The 23,402-nt window shown below is 45.5% G+C and overlaps 1 protein-coding gene across 3 annotated transcripts; it reads left to right on the forward strand.

Annotated features, from left to right (window-relative positions):
• The first annotated feature begins 57 nt into the window (after positions 1-57).
• On the forward strand, positions 58-19,029 carry LOC108709065 (arfaptin-2). Of its 3 annotated transcripts, XM_041584692.1 has the most exons (8): positions 58-192; positions 2,125-2,224; positions 3,478-3,586; positions 11,325-11,440; positions 11,608-11,829; positions 12,838-12,995; positions 13,358-13,532; positions 14,929-19,029. In XM_041584692.1, coding segments are annotated over exons 1-8 (1,038 nt in total). In that variant the 5' UTR covers positions 58-190; the 3' UTR covers positions 15,085-19,029. The 3 variants fall into 3 exon arrangements, with proteins under 3 accessions (XP_041440626.1, XP_041440627.1, XP_041440628.1); XM_041584693.1 differs by lacking the exons at positions 58-192; positions 2,125-2,224; positions 3,478-3,586 and adding an exon at positions 6,368-6,423; XM_041584694.1 differs by lacking the exons at positions 58-192; positions 2,125-2,224; positions 3,478-3,586 and adding an exon at positions 10,805-10,897.
• The last annotated feature ends 4,373 nt before the right edge of the window (positions 19,030-23,402 follow it).

Here is a 23,402-nt window from a genome sequence, read left to right on the forward strand (position 1 = left end):
AGGTCACCCGGATAACTGAGTTCTCGCGATAGTCACGTGATTGTCCGGCTCCTGTCACAGCGCAGTCATGTGACCCTCTAGTTACACGTGACCGGGGCCCCTGAGAGAGAGGGGACGGGAGAAGCAGCGGTTATTGGGCAGCGCTGGGGGAGGAACTGGAGGGCTCGACGCACCGGAAATACCGGAGACTATGTGAGGCCTGAGATATAAACCTGTAGTTTTGTCTGTCTGACCCTTACGTCTTATATTGCTCTTCTGCTTCTCCTCTCATTTCTACCCTACTGTCCCTCCCCACTCCACCGTCCCCTCCCCCACTCACTGTCCCTTCCCCCACTCACTGTCCCCACCCCCACTCACTCTCCCCTTCTCAACTCCCCTCCCCCCACTGACTGTCCCTCCCCCACTCACTGTCCCTCCCCCACTCACTGTCCCTCCCCCTACTCACTGTCCCCTCCCCCTACTCACTGTCCCCTCCCCCTACTCACTGTCCCCTCCCCCACTCACTGTCCCCTCCCCACTCACTGTCCTCCCCACTCACTGTCCTTCCCCCACTCACTGTCCCCACCCCACTCACTCTCCCCTTCTCACTCTCCCCTCCCCCCACTGACTGTCCCCTCCCCACTCACTGTCCCCTCCCCCACTCACTGTCCCCTCCCCCCTACTCACTGTCCCCTCCCCCTACTCACTGTCCCTCCCCACTCACTGTCCCCTCCCCCACTCACTGTCCCTCCCCCACTCACTGTCCCCTCCCCCACTCACTCTCCCCTCCCCCACACTTCACTGTTCTCTCCCCCGACTCACTGTCCCCTCCCCCCACTCACCGTCCCCTCCCCCACTCAACCGTCCCTCCCCCACTCACCGTCCCCTCCCCAACTCACTGTCCCTCCCCCACTCACCGTCCCCTCCCCCACTCACTGTCCCCTTCCCCCACTCACTGTCCCCTCCCCCCACCTCACTGTCCCTTCCCCCACTCACTGCCCCCTTCCCCCACTCACTGTCCCCTCCCCTACTTCACTGTCCCTCCCCCACTCACTGTCCTCCCTCCCCCACTCACTGTCCCTCCCCACGTCACTCTCCCTCCCCCCACTCACTGTTCTCTCCGCCCACCTCACTGTCCCCTCCCCCCACTGACTGTCCCCTCCCCCACTCACTGTCCCCTCCCCCACTGACTGTCCCCTCCCCTACTCACTGTCCCCTCCTCCACTCACTGTCCCCTCCTCCCACTCACTGTCCCCCTCCCCACTCACTGTCCCTCCCCACTCACTGTCCCCTCCTCCCACTCACTGTCCCCTCCCCACTCACTCTCCCCCTCCTCCACTCACTCTCCCCTCCTCCACTCACTCTCCCCCACTCACTGTCCCCTCCCCCCACCTCACTGTCCCCTCCCCCCCACTCACTGTCCCCTCCCCCATTCACTGTCCCCCCCCCACTCACTCTCCCCTCCTCCCACTCACTCTCCCCTCCCCCCCACTCACTCTCCCCCCCCATCCCCCCCACTCACTGTCCCCTCCCCACTCACTCCCCTCCCCCACTCACTGTCCCCTCCTCCCACTCACTGTCCCTCCTCCCACTCACTGTCCCTCCCCCCCTCACTGTCCCTCCCCCCTCACTGTCCCCTCCCACTCCACTGTCCCCTCCCTCCCACTCACTCTCCCCCCCACTCACTCTCCCTCCCCCACTCACTCTCTCCCCTCCCCCACTCACTCCCCTCCCCCACTCACTCTCCCCCTCCTCCTACTCACTGTCCCCTCCCCCACTCACTCCCCTCCCCCCACTCACTGTCCCTCCCCCCACTCACTGTCCCTCCCCCACTCACTGTCCCTCCCCCACTCACTGTCCCCTCCCCCACTCACTGTCCCCCCCCACTCACTGTCCCCTTCCCCCACTCACTGTCCCCTCCTCCCACTCACTGTCCCCTCCTCCCACTCACTGTCCCCTCCCCCCACAAACTCTTCCCTCCCCCACAAACTGTCCCCTCCCCCACCAACTGTCCCCCCCCCCACTAACTGTACCCTCCCCCACCAACTTCCTGTACTGATACTTGGCACTTCCGTCCTGTCTCATTGGCTCACAGTTGGTCCCAGTGGGTGTAACTGTCTTTATTCTCCCCCCCCATTCCCGCAGGATAACAATGTCTGATGGAATGATGAGCAAAGCTGCCACTATGGAAATCGCTATCAGCAGGAATGGGGTGTCTGGGGCCCTGGATGAGAGTCTGGAGCAGGTGGGTCACTGACCTCCCCCATATAATGGTCTGTCCCAGGTTTGGATAGAAACCAGTTGGGAGTGCTTGTACCATTATAAATGGGCTCAGTCACATGAGTGGCAGGTTCCTGCAGCAGGTAAGTGGGTCTCACGCTCACTCACAGGGGCAGGTAAGTTAATGGCACACCCTGCCTTTAAAGGGGCGCTCCATGTTTAAACTGTTAGTATGTTTAACTATTTGCCTTTTTTCTTCTGACTCTTTCCCACTTTCAAATGAGGGTCACTGACCCCATCAAAAAAGCTGCGAGGCTACAAAGTTATTGTCATTGCTACTTGCTATTCCTCAGTTTTATAATCAGGCCTCTCCTATTCATATTCCAGTCTCTTCTATTCAAATCAGTGCATGGTTGTTAGGGGAATTTGGTCCCTAGCAACCAGATGGCTGAAATTGCAAACTGGAGATCTGCTGAATAAAAAGCTAAATAAGTCAAAAAGCACAAATAATAAAAAATGAAAACCAATTGTAAATTGTCTCAGAATATCCCTCTGTACATCACACTAACAGTTAAAGGGAAACAACCCCTTTAGTACAACTCAGGGATTCTGCTCAGCAGGGACAAAGAAATGGATCAACTAATGGATCAGTTTAGTGACAGGGTCACTGACCCCCTTTCTACAGCTGCTTCACAATGAATCTTCACACTTCAGTATTAGAGTATTAGAAAAAAGAACCACAAATAGATAATGAAAGTAATTGGAAAGAGTCTTTATTTCTGGGGAAGGGGGACAAGCCTTTACTGCATTCACATTAGACACATTGAGATGGAGAGGGAATTGCAGCGAGGAATATATTTTATATATTATATAAATAGTAAACAATTGAAGCAGGAAGGGGCGTGGCCTTTAATATCAGGGGAGGGGGGTCAGATGAGAACAGAAAAAAAGCAGAGATTCTGAACTGTTATTTTTCATCTGTCTACACAAATGAGGAACCAATTAATGAAGGTTTTCTTCTTAATAGCCCTAATTCTAGTAATACAACTAATTGCATGGTTCTCACATGAGGAAATTCAAAAGAGACTGGAACATGTTAATATCAACAAAGGTCAGGGGCTGGATGGGATTCTCTGTGATTCATTTCCCAGGATTCATTGAGACCGGTGCATTGCTAATGTTGTGCTGCTATTTAACAAGGGGTCCTGTTGTGAGGCTCATCACTGTAACAAGAAAGTGTGGCGAGTCTGAAAGATTAACCCTTTCTTTCCCTGGCAGGATCTGCAGCAGGTTATGGTCTCTGGTCCCAATCTCAATGAGACGAGTATCGTATCGGGGGGTTATGGTGGCACCACAGAGGGGATCATTCCCACTGGTACTATTAAAGGTAACAATACTGTAAAAGCTAAAAGTACTTACCTGTTATAGACACCATTAGGCCACTCCCATTGCCAAGAGGGCGTGGCAACGTAACGGTCTTAGTGCCACTGGGTAATGGAAGGATTGTATAAGTGAAATATAAAGTGCACACAGAGTGAGGGATAGAAGTATAGAGCTGCCCACTCAGAGCCTCATTGCAGCTGGGGGTAACCACTAAATGTACCCCAACATAGAGGCACTGGGAGTATGTATTATAGAGAGAATCATACGCTCCTGCTCTCCTATTTTATTCTTCACTCAACTGGGCACAATATTTCCTGACATTACACAACATGTAACTTCATAATGTCACTGTGTGTGTGTTATACAATGATCTGCACTTCTACTGGTGATCACTATATATAAATATATAAGGGGATATGATCACTATATATAAATATATAAGGGGATATGATCACTATATATAAATATATAAGGGGATATGATCACTATATATAAATATATAAGGGGATATGATCACTATATATAAATATATAAGGGGATAATGATCACTATATATAAATATATAAGGAGATATGATCACTATATATAATATATATGATCACTATATATAATTATAAGGGGATATGATCACTATATATAAATATATAAGGGATATGATACTATATATAAATATATAAGGGGGATATGATCACTATATATAAATATATAAGGGGGGATATGATCACTATATATAAATATATAAGGGGATATGATCACTATGATCATATATATAAATATATAGGGGGATATGATACTATATATAAATTATAAAGGGGATATGTCACTATATATAATATATAGGGATATGTTCACTATATATAAATATAAAGGGGATATGATCACTATATTAAATATATAAGGGAATATGATCATATATATATAAATATATAAGGGAATATGATCACTATATATAAATATAATAGGGGGATATGATCACTATATATAAATATATATATGATCACTATATATAAATATATAAGGGGGATATGATCACTATATATTAATAATATAAGGGATATGATCACTATATATAAAATATATAAGGGGGATATGATCATATATTATAAATATAAGGGGGATATGATCACTATATATAAATTATAGGGGGATATGATACTATATATAATATATGAGGATATGAATCACTATATATAAATATATAAGGGGATATGATCACTATATAATAATATATAGGGGATATTTCACTATATATAAATATTAAGGGGATATGATCACTATATATAAATATATAAGGGAATATGATCACTATATATATAAATATATAAGGGAATATGATCACTATTATAAATTTATATAAGGGGGATATGATCATATTATAAATATATAAGGGGGATATGATCATATATATAAATATATTAGGGGCATGATCCTATATATAAATATATAAGGGGATATGATTACTATGTATAAATATAAAGGGGGATATGATCACTATATATAAATATATAAGAGGGTATGATCATATATATAAATATATAAAGGATATGATCACTATATATAAATATATAAGGGGGATATGATCACTATATATAAAATATATAAGGGGATATGATCACTATATATAAATATATAAGGGGAAATTATCACTATATAAATATATAAGGAGGATATGATCACTATATATAAATATATAAGGGGATATGATCACTATATATAAATATATAAGGGGGATATGATCACTATACATAAATATATAAGGGGGGCAGTAATGAAATAGAGAAAGTAGAGAGAAGAGTGACTAAGCTGATAAAGGGAATGGAAGGGATCAGTTATGAGGAAACATTGCTGAACAGGGCTGGGTAGGCAGAAGAGGCACCTGCCTATGGTGCAATGAAAGAGGGGTGCTGGGCAGGTACCTGTTGGCTGCTCTCCTCTAGTGGTTTCCACTCCGGTGCTTGGCGTATGTGAGCACACACTGAGTTAAGCCGTTCGCACATGGAGGGCAGTGCAGTTGGCTTGGCCGGTGCTGTTGCTGAGGGTGGGATTGGTTAGAGTAATGAGCATTAGAGTGCTGAGGCTGAGGCTGATGGTGCAAGAGAAAGGGCTGATAGAATAGACATGATGTAGCAGATGTGAGAGGGGTGACCCGGTTGGGTATTTGGTTTCTGGGGGCACATGCAGTGGCAGTAGGGCAGTGAGCTGACAGTTTGGTTTAGGAGGAGGCCCTGCTCACTGGTGGATAAGAACATTGATTGTCACTGGATCATGTGAATAGGTCCCACAGTGGGACATGGTTTCTTGATCATATTTGGAACTCACAGGCTGGTTATCTGGTTTTGTTTAGAACCGGCTGTGACAAATACTGAGTGTGACCAAAATCCCCTTCTACTGGTCCCATTTTATCCATAGCTAATTGACTAGTACACATACAATCCAAGATGGTGTTTCTTCTTTGTTCTACTTTCCCGCCAAAAAGCTTTAAACAAAGGAGCTCCCAGGATAGCCCTCCAGAAGAGCTGGACAACCCCCTCCAAGGTATTTCCCCCTCCCCTAATGATGCAGCAGGGCCCCTGCCAATCAGACCTGCTTGGGTGGGGTTAACCAGAAGCAAGGCCGGCCTCCCAGCCAATCAACCCGAGGGGGTGGGGAAAAGGCCAGGTATACCAGAGGGGAGGGCTAGAGAGTTGTTGTTGTTGTTCGTCTGGGGTGTAACCTGGCTGCGGCAGGTCACCCTCCTCTGCGGTTCCTTGGAGTTTATCCTAGCTGAGGCAAGAAGACTCCCTCCAACAGTTTGGATCTCCCTACCTCCCAGAGGACTGTTTATACCTGGATCCCCTCGAGGTATGGTTATTCTGTGGATTCACCCAAAGGCACTTTGCTCCTTACCCCTTTGAAATTGCCCAAAGGAACTCCCTGACTTTGGATTTGGATTTGCCTGGAGGGCGTGTGCATCTTGGAGTGGATTGCTCCAAGGGAGGCTCTTTATTTCGGACCAGGAGTGTTTTGGGACTTGGGGGAGTTCACATGCTAATGCCGTGTTCCTGATCTACTGTTTGTTGTATATCGGAAATAAACCCCTGTGTAAACCCCTCTTAAAGGTGTGGTATTTCCCGGTGTGTGCTAGTTGGTCATACGTCACACGTTACGTGACACCGGCGGTGCAGTTTAACCCTAACTACATTGGAGTGTGGTCCCCACATGCACAGACACAAGGTTTCCATTCTTTCTTTTCTCTCATCTATAGCACAACATGGTGTCTGGCCTGTGGGATCTGCACTAATTCTCCTATTCTGTGGTGCCTCCTAATGGGATGGGCCCCCTCCTTATAGTCACCAGCCTCTTTATTTCCTGACTCCTCCTAATGGGATGGGCCCCCTCCTTATAGTCACCAGCCTCTTTATTTCCTGACTCCTCCTAATGGGATGGGCCCCCTCCTTTAGTCACACTCTTTATTTCCTGCTAATGGGATGGGCCCCTCTCACCAGCCTCTTTATTTCCTGACTCCTCTAATGGGATGGGGCCTCCTTATAGTCACCAGCCTCTTTATTCCTGACTCCTCCTAATGGGATGGGCCCCCTCCTTATAGGGCCCCCCTATCCCCCCAATGGGGCCCCCTTATAGTCACCAGCCTCTTTATTTCCTGACTCCTCCTAATTGGATGGACCCCCTCCTTATAGTCACCGGCCTCTTTATTTCCTGACTCCTCCTAATGGGATGGGCCTTTTCCTCCTTATAGTCACCGGCCTCTTTATTTTCTTACTCCACCCAGTGGGATGGGCCTTTTCCTTTAATTGTTGTATTCCTTGTGTGATTTGTCTCTGCAGCCAATGGAATGTTGTGCTGGAATTCTGTGATTGGCTGTGCTGTCTGTTTTCATGAACTGGAGCAAGTGGTATTAATTGTATCTCGTATTGGGGTTGGTCACATGAAATAATTATTATCTTACTACCATTTTTAATTAATTGGGGATATTTATTATAGGGGTATTTATTGCACGGCACTTTACATGGATGAATTTTGATTGGATTTGCACAATGAAATGGTAATTTTTAAGGTTATAATTAATTTGGTCCTTCACTTATTTGCACTGCACTTTATTAATTGAGGATCCCTGTGGTTCCCCTCCTAGGAATTCATACAGGGGACATTACACTGTATATAAGGACTATTTATTATATAACTTTGATTACATAGAATTGAAATAATTCCAGTTTAGGCCAGTTTAGTAATCCCTTATCCCTGATGTGAATGTATCTGGTGGTGGATAATGAGATAATAACGGGTGACTATAGAATTAAGAGAGTGTCTGTGCGGTGCTTTTATTTCCACTTCTTCTTTTGGGATAAACACTGTGAAAATGACTATTTCTGACTTTTGTCAGACCCTAACAGAAACAAAGAGATATTAGTATTAGTAAGGAATTGGGAGTATTGGTTTGTTCTACTATTACAAGTGTGTGTGTGTGTGTGTGTGTGTGTGTGTAGACTTGATGTGGGAGTATCAGTGTATAAGTGTGGGGTGAAGCAGGAGGAGGAGGAGGAGCAGCGCATAGGGAGCAGCTGTTCTGGTGGGTAAATGGGGTTCTAGAGAGGAGTGTGGGCACTAATATATGTACTAAAAGGGGGTGTTCACCATTCAGTTAACTGTTGATATATAGAGAGATGTTCTGAGACAATTTGCAATTGGTTTTTATTATATGTGGTTTTTGACTTATTTAGCTTTTTATTCTGCAGCTCTCCAGTTTGTAATTTCACCCATCTGGTTGCTAGGGTGCAAATTGCCCCAGTAACCATTCCCTGATGTGAATAAGAGACTGGAATATGAATAGGAGAGGCCTGAATAGAAAGATGAGGAATACAAAGTTGCAGTAGCTGCAAAGAGTCAGAGGAAAAAGGCAAATAACTCAAAAACTATAAAAATAAATAAATAATGAAGACCAATTGAAAAGTTGCTTTTCTGGCCATTCTATAACATACTAAAAGTTACGTGAAAGGTGAAGCTCCCCTTTAATTCAGGGTATCCCTCCGCCCATTTGTGTGATGTGTCCTTATGTAGTAGATAAAGGTTATAGGAGGATTCTCTTCCTCCATCTGTTGCCTTTTCTTTTCTCCCCTACTATATATCAATGGTATAGTCCCCCACTATATATCAATGGTATAGTTCCCCCGCTATATATCAATGGTATAGCCGCTATATATCAATGGTATATGTCCACTATATATCATGGTATAGTCCCCCACTATATATCAATGGTATAGTCCCCGCTATATATCAATTGGTATGCCCCGCTATATATCAATGGTATAGTCCCCACTATATATCAATGGTATAGTCCCCCTATTACTATATATCAATGGTATAGTCCCACTATATATCAATGGTTTAGTCCCCACTATATATATGGGTATAGTCCCATATATATATCAATGGTATAGTCCCCCACTATATATCAATGGTATATCCCCATATATTCAATGGTATAGTCCCCCACTATATATCAATGGTATAGTCCCCATATATATCATGGTATATCCCCGCTATAATGGTATAGTCCCCACTATATATCAATGGTATAGTCCCCACTATATATCATGGTATACGTCCCCCAGCTATATATCAATGGTATAGCCCCGCACTATATATCAATGGTATAGTCCCCCGCTATATATCAATGGTATAGCGTCCCCGCTATATATCAAGGTATAGCCCCGCTATATATCATGGATAGTCCCCCACTATATATCAATGGTATAGTCCCCACTATATATCAATGGTATTGTCCCCCACTATATATCAATGGTATAGTCCCCCACTATTATATCAATGGGTTTAGTCCCCCGCTATATATATCAATGGTAAAGTCCCCCACTATATATCAATGGTATAGTCCCCCACTATATATCAATGGTTTAGTCCCCCGCTATATATATCAATGGTAAAGTCCCCCACTATATGTCAATGGTTTAGTCCCCCGCTATATATATCAATGGTAAAGTCCCCCATTATATATCAATGGGATAGTCCCTCACTATATATCAATGGTATAGTCCCCCACTATATATCAATGGGATAGTCCCCCACTATATATCAATGGTATAACCCCCCACTATATAAATGGTATAGTCCCCCGCTATATATCAATGGTATAGTTCCCCGCTATATATCAATGGTATAGCCCCCCCACTATATATCAATGGTATAGCCCCCCCACTATATATCAATGGTATAGTCCCCGCTATATATATCAATGGGATAGTCCCCACTATATATCAATGGTATAGTCCCCCGCTATATATCAATGGTATAGTCCCCCACTATATATCAATGGGATAGTCCCCCACTATATATCAATGGTATAACCCCCCACTATATAAATGGTATAGTCCCCCGCTATATATCAATGGTATTAGTTCCCCGCTATATATCAATGGTATAGCCCCCCCACTATATATCAATGGTATAGCCCCCCCACTATATATCAATGGTATAGTCCCCCGCTATATATATCAATGGTATAGCCCCCCCACTATATATCAATGGTATAGTCCCCCGCTATATATATCAATGGGATAGTCCCCCACTATATATCAATGGTATAGTCCCCCACTATATATCAATGGTATAGTCCCCCACTATATATCAATGGTATAGTCCCCCACTATATATCAATGGTATAGTCCCCCACTATATATCAATGGTATAGTCCCTCACTATATATCAATGGTTTAGTCCCCTACACTGCTCTGGGGTGTACCATTAGACAGCACAAGGGGAGACAGTTGAGATATAATAGTGTAAAGACTATATATGGGTATCTCTGAGTGTTCCTGATGTGATGTCATGCTGTTCCTGGAGTCCTGTTGTTCATGTTTCATTGTTTCATTCACTAACACTCCATTGTGACAGATCACTGTGCTGTGTATCTCTTCCATTCCTTGTTCTAACCCCCCTCTCCCTCTCTGATGTGTATTTCCCTGGCCATTACCCACCCCTCTCTCCTCACCCAACTGCCCCTGTCCTATCCCTCTGCTCCCACTGCCCTTTGTCTCTTTCTACCAACTGCCCCCCCCACCCTGTGTGTCCTGCGTTGTTTCCTGACCCCTCTGCTGCCCATCTAATGCCCGTACCACCTCTGCTCTCCTTACATTGGTACATTCCTTCCTCTCATTGCTCCCTGTTGTGTTACCTTTCTTCCTTTATTTGTCTAACACAAACCCCTAATCAGTAGCGCCTGCTGACCCCTATCCTAGTGCTCCAATCATCTCTCCCTCCCCATCCGCTGCATTCAGGATAGCCAATCAGGAGCCGCTCCCAGGTAGGACACTGGCTCTTCCCACAAGGAAAACGGCAACTACTTACGTTTCCCCCTCCCATCATTGGGCCTGAGTGTGTGTGTATATATATATATATATATATGTATGTACAGTATATGTGTCTGTGTGTGTGTGTGTGTGTGTATAGTCACTCGCGATACCTCCTTGGGACCCCTCTAGTGGCTGGAGTGGATACTGCAATGTATATTGATAGCAGTGAGTGAATATAAGTGAGGCCTGTGTGTGAGTATGAGGGTCACATTAGTATTGAGGACAGTAAGGGGCTTGTGTTTATGATGAGTAGTAGTTGATGGAGTAGTAGTAGTAATAGCAGTAGTAGCATTAGTAGTAGTAATAGCAGTAGCAGTAGTAGCATTAGTAGTAGTAGTAGTAGTAATAGTAGTGATGCTGGCTGTGTTCTGTTCCCAGGGGCCATGTCTCAGCAGTGCTCCTCACACTCTGCTCTCACCTCTGAGGAACTCAACAGAGGTTTAGCTGTGGAGAAGTTTGATCTTGTGAAGAAGTGGGGAATAAACACTTATAAAGTAAGAGTCTGTTCTATACTGTCACTAGCAAATCCTGCTTCTGAGCCACCGTACATTGACCTGTATATCCCTTTCCTATTATCCATTAACCCTGCGTGTTTGTGTTTAACCCTGTGCTGCCTGTGCTCTCTGCTGGACCCTCTCTTTATCATCTCCCCCTGTCTCAGTGCACCAAGCAGATGATCTCTGAGCGCTTTGGCCGGGGCACTCGCACTGTCGACCTGGAGCTGGAAACTCAGATAGAGCTTCTGAGGGACACCAAGCGCAAGTACGAGGGGGTCCTACACCTGGCCCGGGCCCTCACTGCTCACTTCTACAGCCTGGTGCAGACTCAGAGGGCCCTCGGTGATGCCTTCTCTGACTTGAGCCAGAAGTCCCCTGAACTGCAGGTGAGTCAGCCCTTGAGTGTGAGGATTCACTCACTGAGACCTGCCCTATAAATATATACATGTACCCTCCCCTGTCATTTCCCCTTTAATATCACACAGACACAGTATTGGGGTTCCTATCAATCTTTAGTTTAAAAGACAGTTAACATTAATACATGGGGCAGAGCCGGACTGGGAGCAAAAAGCAGCCCAAGCAGCACACGTGTAAACATACACACACACAGACACAAACACACACACACACAAAGAGACACACAAACACAGAGAGATGCACAGATACACAAACACAGAGAAACACACACAGAGACACACACACAAAAAGACACACAAACACAGAGAAACACACAGACACACAAAGAGACACAAACACAGAGAAACACACAGACACACAAAGAGACACAAACACAGAGAAACACACACACACAAAAACACAGAGAGACACACACAAACACAGGGAAACACACAGAGACACAAACACAGAGAGACACAGAGACACAAACACAGACACCCCTACCTCTCCTAGGAGCTTCCTGAAACAGCACGGGAACTCTCCGACACCTCCCACCCCGTCTGCTGGCCAATCAGAGGGACTTTGCCTTCCTGACTGATCTTAGGAGGAGGGAGGAGGAAGGAACACGCAGGTGCTTCGTGTGTCTGTGAAGGAGAATCACAGGGTGCACGCTGTAAATCTCTCTACCTCAAATCGCCATAAAGCAGAAGCGGCCCATTTCACAGAAAAATGGAGCGGCCCTTCGGGAAATTGCCCGAACTGACATATTGTCGGTCCGGGACTGCATGGGGGAGAGGAGTAAATTGATCACTTTAGAAACAGAACACAATGTTTAATCTTCTATGTTCCTTAATTGCATAAGATAAACAGAAACAGAAAGTAATTATCAGTTCAGTTATACTTCCCCTTTAAGTGTCAATTGTCCCCTTAATACTTTCCTACATTTGGCTCCTCTCTTTGATGTTTCTTTTCCTTGTTTTTAACCCCTGCAATGACAGGAGGAGTTTGGGTACAACGCAGAGACCCAGAAACTGCTGTGTAAGAATGGGGAGACGCTCCTCGGGGCGGTCAATTTCTTTGTGTCCAGTATCAACACTCTCGTTAATAAAACCATGGAGGACACGTTGATGACTGTCAAACTGTATGAGACTGCAAGGTGCGTTGTGCTGTCACGTGATTGTGTGACATTCCCCTCTATCGGTAACTGTACATGTGTGTGTCTGTGTGTAACTGTACATGAGTGTGTGTGTGTGTGTAACTGTACATGAGTGTGTGTGTAACTGTACATGTGTGTGTCTGTGTGTAACTGTACATGAGTGTGTGTGTGTGTGTAACTGTACATGAGTGTGTGTGTAACTGTACATGAGTGTGTGTAACTGTACATGAGTGTGTGTGTAACTGTACATGTGTGTGTCTGTGTGTAACTGTACATGAGTGTGTGTGTGTGTGTAACTGTACATGAGTGTGTGTGTAACTGTACATGAGTGTATAAATATGTAACACAACTGTATGTTTCAGACTGGAGTTTGATGCTTATCGGGCCGACCTGGAGGAGCTGAGTTTGGGGCCGCGGGATTCAGCCACATTGTGTCGTATGGAGGTCGCACAACAGAACTTCCAGTCGCACCGCGTCAAATACGAGAAGCTGAGGGGGGACGTCACTATCAAACTGCGCTTCCTACAGGAGAACAAGGTCAGTCTCCCCCCAAACAGACCGTCCTCCAACAGACCGTGTTTCTGTACTCGGCTCAGTGAGGGACCCCAGAGCTAATGGAACATGGGAGATTGCTCAGTGCATGGGCTGGAATCTCTGGGGTGTCAGAACTACAGGGTCAACCCTATTGGCTTGCGCCATGGAGGTTGTTTGTCTATAGAACGGGCCAGGGGAAGTTTTGGTACCAGAGCCAGTGAGTGGGCATGTCCTATTGAGTGGCCCCAGTTGATCTGGTACCAGAGCCAGTGAGTGTCCTATTGAGTGGCCCCAATTGATCTGGTACCAGAGCCAGTGAGTGTCCTATTGAGTGGCCCCAATTGATCTGGTACCAGAGCCAGTGAGTGGGCATGTCCTATTGAGTGGCCCCAATTGATCTGGTACCAGAGCCAGTGAATGTCCTATTGAGTGGCCCCAGTTGATCTGGTACCAGAGCCAGTGAGTGTCCTATTGAGTGGCCCCAATTGATCTGGTACCAGAGCCAGTGAGTGTCCTATTGAGTGGCCCCAATTGATCTGGTACCAGAGCCAGTGAGTGTCCTATTGAGTGGCCCCAATTGATCTGGTACCAGAGCCAGTGAGTGTCCTATTGAGTGGCCCCAATTGATCTGGTACCAGAGCCAGTGAGTGTCCTATTGAGTGGCCCCAATTGATCTGGTACCAGAGCCAGTGAGGTGTCCTATTTGAGTGGCCCCAATTGATCTGGTACCAGAGCCAGTGAGTGGGCATGTCCTATTGAGTGGCCCCAATTGATCTGGTACCAGAAGCCAGTGAGTGGGGCATGTCCTATTGAGTGGCCCCAAGTTGATCTGGTACCAGAGCCAGTGAATGTCCTATTGAGTGGCCCCAGTTGATCTGGTACCAGAGCCAGTGAGTGTCCTATTGAGTGGCCCCAATTGATCTGGTACCAGAGCCAGTGAGTGTCCTATTGAGTGGCCCCAATTGATCTGGTACCAGAGCCAGTGAGTGTCCTATTGAGTGGCCCCAATTGATCTGGTACCAGAGCCAGTGAGTGTCCTATTGAGTGGCCCAATTGATCTGGTACCAGAGCCAGTGAGTGGCATGTCCTATTGAGTGGCCCCAATTGATCTGGTACCAGAGCCAGTGAGTGGGCATGGTCCTTTCCAGTTGGCCCCAATTTGAGTGGCCCCAATTGATCTGGTACCAGAGCCAGTGAGTGTCCTATTGAGTGGCCCCAATTGATCTGGTACCAGAGCCAGTGAGTGGGCATGTCCTATTGAGTGGCCCCAATTGATCTGGTACCAGAGCCAGTGAGTGGGCATGTCCTATTGAGTGGCCCCAATTGATCTGGTACCAGAGCCAGTGAGGGTGCTGGAATTTGGCAAGATTGTGACCCGCTGCTGTTTGTCCCCCTGCAGGTGAAAGTGATGCGCAAGCAGCTCCTGCTCTTCCATAATGCCATCTCCTCGTACTTCGCTGGCAATCAGCAGCAACTGGAGGCCTCCCTGCAGCAGTTCAACATCAAGCTGAGCAGTCGGGCCAGTGACAAGCCCTCCTGGCTGGAGGAACAGTGACGGGGGCAGCAGGAGGAGCGCTTATTTATAGAGTTGTGTGTGTGTGTGACACTCCCTACGTGTGTCTGGCCATGAGTGACACAATTGGTGTGTGCAACTGGGTGAGTGTGTGAGTGCACACTGTACATATGCCTGGGTATGTGAGTGGGACTAGGTGAGTGTGTACTTCAGTATGTGAGTGAGACTGTACTCCATACGTATGCCTAGCTGTGTATGTAAGTCTGGCTGTGTGAGTGGGTCTCTGCATGCCTCTGGGGGTTTCAGTGAGACTCAGGAACCATGTGAATGAGACAGAACCTTTTGATGGTGGTACAAGCAGGCCACACCCCTATAGTACAGTTCTAATTGGCTCTTGACCTTTTCTTGTTCCATCTCTCTACTGGCTTCCTGCTCCACCCCCTACCCTAAAGCTCCTTCTGTTCAATCTCTCTTACTTCCTGTCCTGCCCCCTATAGCTCCTCCTGTTCCATTTCTCTACTGACTTCTGTCCCCTACCCTATAGCCCTGTTCCATTTCTCTACTGACGTCTGACCCCTACCCTAAAGCTCCTCCTGTTCCATCTCTCTACTGACTTCCTGCCCCGCCCCCTACCCTATAGCTCCTCCTGTTCCATTTCTCTACTGACTTCTGTCCCCTACCCTATAGCTCCTCCTGTTCCATTTCTCTACTGACGTCTGACCCCTACCCTAAAGCTCCTCCTGTTCCATCTCTCTACTGACTTCCTGCCCCGCCCCCTACCCTATAGCTCCTCCTGTTCCATTTCTCTACTGACGTCTGACCCCTACCCTAAAGCTCCTCCTGTTCCATCTCTCTACTGACTTCCTGCCCCGCCCCCTACCCTATAGCTCCTCCTGTTCCATTTCTCTACTGACTTCTGTCCCCTGCCCTATAGCTCCTCCTGTTCCATTTCTCTACTGACGTCTGACCCCTACCCTAAAGCTCCTCCTGTTCCATCTCTCTACTGACTTCCTGCCCCGCCCCCTACCCTATAGCTCCTCCTGTTCCATTTCTCTACTGACTTCTGTCCCCTGCCCTATAGCTCCTCCTGTTCCATTTCTCTACTGACGTCTGACCCCTACCCTAAAGCTCCTCCTGTTCCATCTCTCTACTGACTTCCTGCCCCGCCCCCTACCCTATAGCTCCTCCTGTTCCATTTCTCTACTGACTTCTGTCCCCTGCCCTATAGCTCCTCCTGTTCCATTTCTCTACTGACGTCTGACCCCTACCCTAAAGCTCCTCCTGTTCCATCTCTCTACTGACTTCCTGCCCCGCCCCCTACCCTAAAGCTCCCCCTGTTCCATGTGTCTATTGGCTTTCTCTTGCAGTCACTTCCTGTGGGTAGGTCGTCTCTCTCTTGTTGTTTCCCTGTTGCAGACAGTCAGTTACTTGTGGAAAGCTGATGAGTCTGTGCTGAAGGATTTGCTGAGCGTTGGGTGTGCACCAGCCGCTGTAGCCTTTGCATCATACACCAGTTGCCTGCAGTGCAAACTGTCAGTTCCACTCAACGTCGGCTTCTGGCCCTGGGGCTGGTGTATGGCAGTGAGAGTTCAGCTGCTACTCAGTGTTTCACACCGACTGATAAATCCTTTTTTCCTGCCCATTTCCACACTCAAACCTGGAAACCTCTGGAGGGAGGACAATAGAATAGAAGTCTGTAGCTCCTCCTACTTGCCATATTTATTTAGGTGCCATCATGTAGTTGGGCTCGGACTTTGGACTGGGTCTTGGCACCAGGGGCCCTTGTTAGTGTTACAGCCAATGGAATCCCACAGAAAGGTCTGATCTTGTCTGGGTTCAGCCATGACTGGACGCTGATTGGAGGAATTACGGGCCAATTAGATGCATGAGATAAAACATAATATTAAAGGAGCAGTAACACCAAAACAAAAATGAATGTATTTGCCCTGACGTGCTATTTATTTCTGCCCTGTGCAACTACACGCTTCCCTGGCATCATTTTTATTTATTGTATAAATATATTATCTGTATGTATATATTATATGTATTTATAAAGTGCCAACATATTCCACAGCGCTGTACAATAAATGGCTGTATACATTTACATATAGATTTATATACAAAAACAGCCAATAACCCAGAGCCCTCCCCACAGAGAAAAGGGGTTGGATTGCCACACAAAGGCCCTGTTTCTGTGTATCATCTGCCCCCAACAACTCTACCAGAAACCTACAGATATTTTCAAATAAAAATGGTGTTACTGGCCCTTTAAGAAATCTCTCTTTTTATACGTGATGGTGGCAGGGAGTTGTGAGGATTCCATGGCTTGGTCTTACTTGCCCTTTAACTGGCCCAACAGACTGTAAGTGAACAATCACTAATTCTATGGGAAACACTAATACTGTGTGTGTGTGTGCATGGCCTGAGGACGCATGTGTGTGTTGATGTGCATGCGTGCTCATGTGTGTGAATGTGCATGCATGACCAGAGGAAGCGTGTGTGTGTGTGCTCACGTGTGTGTATATGCATGCATGACCAGAGGAAGCGTGTGTATGTGTGTGCATGACCAGAGGAAGCGTGTGTGTGCATGACCAGAGGAAGCGTGTGTGTGCATGACCAGAGGACACGCGCATGTGTGTGCACGTGTGTGAGTCCAGTGATACACTCCGTTTGTCTGTCCCGTTGGGTTAATCAGATTAAGAAGCAAATGTAAAGTAATTGCTGATTAGGGAGAGTTTATTTGGGATTGTCGGTAATTAGTCGTCCTGCTGCTGACGCTCTAATCCCTTTCCTGCCTGCTCATTGTAATCCTTCGCCTCCTCTGGGAGTCGGCTCCTGCACTTCCTCTGAGCTATTTTATAGAGAACATTCCAGAGCTTTTGGGCATTTTGCCATTGATGTACAGAGAGGCTTGTGCTCCCCTATGATGGGGTTAGTTTAATAGACGTAGGTATCTGGGGACTGAGCCCCCCGACCAGACCATTGCTGCTCTCATTGATAAATACAGACAAAAGGAACAAGGCCCCCCACTGTGTGTGTTTGTGCGAAGGTTTCCGTGCGTTACAACATACACAACCATTCCTATTGGAGGCTAAATAGGGTGTGGCTGAATGTTCTGGAAAATCCTGTTCTTTAATTATTCACTAATTGATGGAATAACATTGTGCGTGTTGCCAAGTGCAGCACTCTGTGTGTATGTGCAATGCTTTGTGCTACATGTGTGTGTGTGTGTGTGTTTATCATGTCCTTTGTGTGTAACACTCCTCGGGGGCTTGTTGTGAAACTTGAGTGTGTACATAGCACAGTGGGATTGTGCTTGGTGCTGTTACACACCATGTCTGTGCATTTGTGTGTCTGTTAATTTGTGTGTAACACTCCACTGAGCACAGGTGCATGGGAGTGTGTAACCCTGGGTTTGTGTACAGTACAGGGAGTATCTGCTGGGCGAGTGCATATGGACAAGTGCTAGAACTTTATGGAATTATCTGTGTTTAGGGAACACTACCGTCGTCCAATTTAATGCCCAGGAGGGTTGGAATCTTGGCACTACAAATGGGGGGGCTCTGAGAGGTCCCAGGGACTGAGGGACTGTCATTGAGCCTGAGGAGACTCACGAGGGAATCCACACTCATTGGAGTGTTGGTGAGGTTCATCCATGCATACCTTGTATCACTTGGGGAGATCTGTGGGGAAGTTCTCTTGGAGGCAGATTTGGTGGGTAAAGAGCTTGTTGTGCCGGAGGGATGCTCTAACTAGGAGGGTTCTGGGCAGAAGAACCTTTGTACTGTTGGGTAGAGAAACAACTGGTCTCACAGAGAAGATCGTCGAAGGATTCTCGCTGGTGGAGCATGAATGGAGATCTTTTTGTGTCTTGTTGTGTTGTAGAAAAGACTGGGGTGGGGGTAACATGGGATAAAGAGCATCTGATTATGGAAATATTTCATTAAATTGATGAAACAGCAAATAAATAATGTACAATACCACAAATGAGAGGTCTGGCCAGTTGAGCCCAGTGGATGGTGTCGTCTTTCTGAGGAGAAGGGAGGATAATAGAGTCCTGCTGGCTTCGCCATTTGTTCTTGCTTTTCTTCCCATGAGCACCTCACTGCTTCACTCTCGTCTGACATGGGTGATCATGGGAAAAAGATAGCCATGCATGCCTAGATCAGATATGATTTGAACCATACTTCCCCCACCGCTTTGGTATGAAGATACTGTTACTGCTTAGAGTGACTGTCCTAAACATATTGAGATGTCAGGACTTTTGGAGTAACCGTTTAACTGCCATCTACTCGCGCAACAATGATGGCGTTTACACCATCAACCACTTGGAATATTGCTGAAGCAGCTACATACCATCAAGTATTCCTCTACTTCCCAATCCCAAGATCTGTAAACAATTGCTTATAGGAAATCAAGTGAGGAAAAATTCAGTACAATTGACCTTAAACCACTGCTCCGGTCCAATGTACTGTAGCATAGTCATCAGCAAGGAAAAATGGTGGTTAAGGAAAGGTCTAACGCAGGTCTTTGCTGCAAAATTCAAGGAGCTTTATTGTGACACGACATGTTTCGAGCCGAATTCTACTTGAAAAAGAGCTCGGCTCTAAACATGTCGTGTCACAATAAAGCTCCTTGAATTTTGCAGCAAAGACCTGCGTTAGACCTTTCCTTAACCACAAGTCTCTGCAAACAATGGCATGTTTTTGGACTGTCCCAGGAGCAAATAAAATACACTTATAGGGGCAACAATGAGCAGATGGGAGAAATGTTACAAGTGCAACACCATGAGGAAGTCTTCCGTGAACAAGAGAAGGCACCAAATGGATAGAAAGACTATTGGAAACAAGGACAGAGCCATGAAGTGCTATAGCACAGAGACAGGGGAAGAGAATGGATAGAAAGGCTAGAGAAACACAAAGAAGACAAGTGTTGGAAGAACTATAGGACAGAGACAGGGGAAGCGACGCAATGTATAGAAGGGCTATAGGAACACAAGAGAAGACAAGTATTAGACTATAGGACAGAGACGGGAAGAGAGTGGATAGACAAGTGTTGGACTATAGGACAGAGACGGGAAGAGATGCAATGGATAGGAGGGCTATAGACACAGAGAGAAGACAAGTGTTGGACTATAAAACAGCGACAGGGGAAGAGACACAATGGATAGAAGGGTTATAGAAACAGAGAGAAGACAAGTGTTGGAAAGACTATAGGACAGAGACAGGAAGAGACACAATGGATAGAAGGGTTATAGAAACAGAGAGAAGACAAGTATTTGAAGGACTATAGGACAGAGAAAGACAAAATCCAGATATGAACTCATGGAAGAACTGTCAAAAATCCTGTTTTACCTGCTAGAATTTGTGGTTCCTCTGAACCATGAGAAACTCTTAATGTCCAATATTTCCCAGTGTACCATGAGTGGAGCTGATGAAACTGTTAATGAAACTTCTCTGTAGAAATAAGCTGGAAATCAACTGGACCTGCTGGTTTTTTTTCTTTCAAGACGTTTCACCAGTCATCCAACTGGCTTTCTCAATTCAGAATAACTTGTAAATAGTTTCTTTTTTCAGGAATATATCCTCTGGAATGTTTTTCCAATTGGCATAATCTGTTTATCATAATCCACAAGGATGTCATTAAATTAGGTGTTGGTTGTATTAGCAAGATTGTGTTATTAAACCTTCCAGGGAGAGGAGCCAAAACAGCATTGTATGTGTCTTGACAATAGAGGTCGCACCCCCACCTCTATTCACACGGTGTTTTCAGTATTTACATATATGGCTTTTTTAACACCTCTTTTGAAACTGGGTTTAAAGCAGATAGGGATGTGGTGTTTATAAAATATCTGCTTTAAACCCGGCAACACATTGAGGCAGCAACTAGTTGACCCTAAAGACCCAACCGCAAAGCACAAGAAGAGTAACATTGTGTATTCAGTGCAGTGAGGGGAGTTCTGATTTGTATGTGGCAGAAACAAACAACAGTTTAACCAGTATATGGCGCAGCACAAGAGAGTCAGCTCTGCTGGTCAGGATTCAACCACAGGCCGGACTGGCAATCTGTGGGTTCTGGCAAATGCCAGAGGGGCTTCTATAAGGTGCCATAGAAAGTCACTATTTAGTGGACTACTTGGGCCTCTGTGTACTGAAATGCCAGGGCCTGTTTTAATTCTCAGTCCAGACCTGCTCAGCCGTGTACCTACATCTATAGGAAAAAGGACACGTGTTTGAAGAAGTGCAGATTCTAGACCAGGAGAGCGACTGGTACAATAGAGGTTTTATATGTAAAAACTGAGAACCAAGTCTGAATAGAGGTGGAGGTGCGACATCTATTGTCAGACACATACAATGCTGTTTTGGCTCCTCTATCTTGAAGGTTTAATAACACCTCAAAGCTCCAATCTTGCTAATACAATCAACACCTAATTTCATGACATCCTTGTGGATTATGATAAACAGATTATGCAGATTGGAGCAACAGTCCAGAGGATATAGTCCCAAAAAAAGATCCTATTTCCAATTTATTCTGAATTGAGAAAGCCAGTTGGATGACTGGTGAAACATGTTCAAGAAAAACACGGCAAGTCCAGTTGATTTGACCATGACCTGGATGAATGAGAATCTTCACAAACACGTTAATGATAACTATAGAGTGCATACATAGGGTTAATGGGCACAACATTTAGAAATCAACGTGTGTGTGTATTTCCCAGTACAACTCCTGATGTTCCAATGTCATGAAGATACGGCAACTTGTTGTTGTCCATTTTTTCATCAACTGAAATAGAAATAATGAATCCCCTGTGGCTGCTCAGTCTAATACAGTCTAAATGTACAACAGAAACAAAAGTAAACATTAATGTCCCAATAGATGAATTATATATTATTATAAGCAATTATATATCCACATTTCTCAATTCAGCCAATTAGCAGAAAAGAAAAGACTTCCTCAGTTCCTGCTGCTTTTTGCTGCTTGTTGGGTAAATCATTTTTAAAGAAATCGCGAGCGTTAATTGCATTTATTTATTGGGACATTAACTACATTTCAGTGACGTGACAGGTTGCTGCTATTACAAGTTTGATTGGTTTAGGAGTTAATGAATTGTTGCTAATACTTCTATGAAACAAATGTTATTAAATATGTTATTGAGTTGATGGAAGTTGTATTGTAGGCTGGTCAGCCACAGGGGATTCATTATTTCTATTTAAAGGGACACTGTCATGGGAAGACATTCTCTTTTCAAAACACATCCATTAATAGTGCTGCTCCAGCAGAATTCTGTATTGAAATCCATTTCTCAAAAAGAGAAAACAAATTTTTTATATTTCATTTTGAAACCCGGCATAGGACTAGACATATTGTCAGTTCTCAATTTTTTGGAAACGAGGAGAGCACTCAGCAAGCATATCAATTCTGTGGTTTTCCTTTTATTGGCCGACTGCTCGTAGACAATGTGTTTCAGGCCTATGTGCCCTTTATCAAGTGTATTGTCAGTTTCCCAGCTGCCCCCAGTCATGTGACTTTTGCTCTGATAAAATTCAGTCACTGTTGTACTGCAAGTTGGACTGATATCACCCCTCCCTTTCCCCCCAGCAGCCAAACAACAGAACAACGGGATGATGACTAATGATGGGCGAATTTCTCCCGTAATGCTTCACCAAAAAAATTTCAAATTTTGCAACAGCGAAACATTTATGTAACTCAAAAATTGACACTCATGTAAATTTTTACGCTCGTATCAATTATGACGCCAGTGTTAAAGTCAATGGGCGTCCGCATAGTGTTGACGCACAACAGTTTTGATGCAAGTGATTTTTCGAACACGCTTCGGCGAATTTTTGCAGTAGTTCATGGTAGCCATCTTCAGCAGATTCGGTAATCTTCGGAATGAGGCCGGCGCTTCAACAATTTACGTGAGTTTCGGTCGCGAAACAGAAAATTGCTCCTACTGCGCATGTGCCGCTCTGCCAGTCTCTTTCCGAAGATTACCGAACAGCTGGAACAACATGGCTACCGTGAACTCCACTGGACAGAATCTGCACCAAGGGGTTTAGTAAAGAGTTAGGGGCATTTGCACGGAGTAGCAGCTAGGCTGGGGGGGGATGGAGGGGGTCTATGTAGGGTAGGGGGGTAGGGTTTTTTTTATTTGTGGATTGAATTCTTTTTAAAGTAGAAGGAAATGTTAAAATTAAGTAAGTTTTATCAGAAAGGTCTATATAAATACACCAGTAACCCCTCAAAGTAATGCTGCTCTGAGTCCTCTGTCAAAAGAAACAGCACATTTCTTTCCTTCTATTGTGTACTCATGGGCTTCTGTATCAGACTAACTGTTTTCAGCTTAAACCTCCAGGGCT

Source organism: Xenopus laevis, chromosome 2S (genome assembly GCF_017654675.1).
Source record: "Xenopus laevis strain J_2021 chromosome 2S, Xenopus_laevis_v10.1, whole genome shotgun sequence".
NCBI classification, from domain to species: Eukaryota; Metazoa; Chordata; class Amphibia; order Anura; family Pipidae; genus Xenopus; species Xenopus laevis.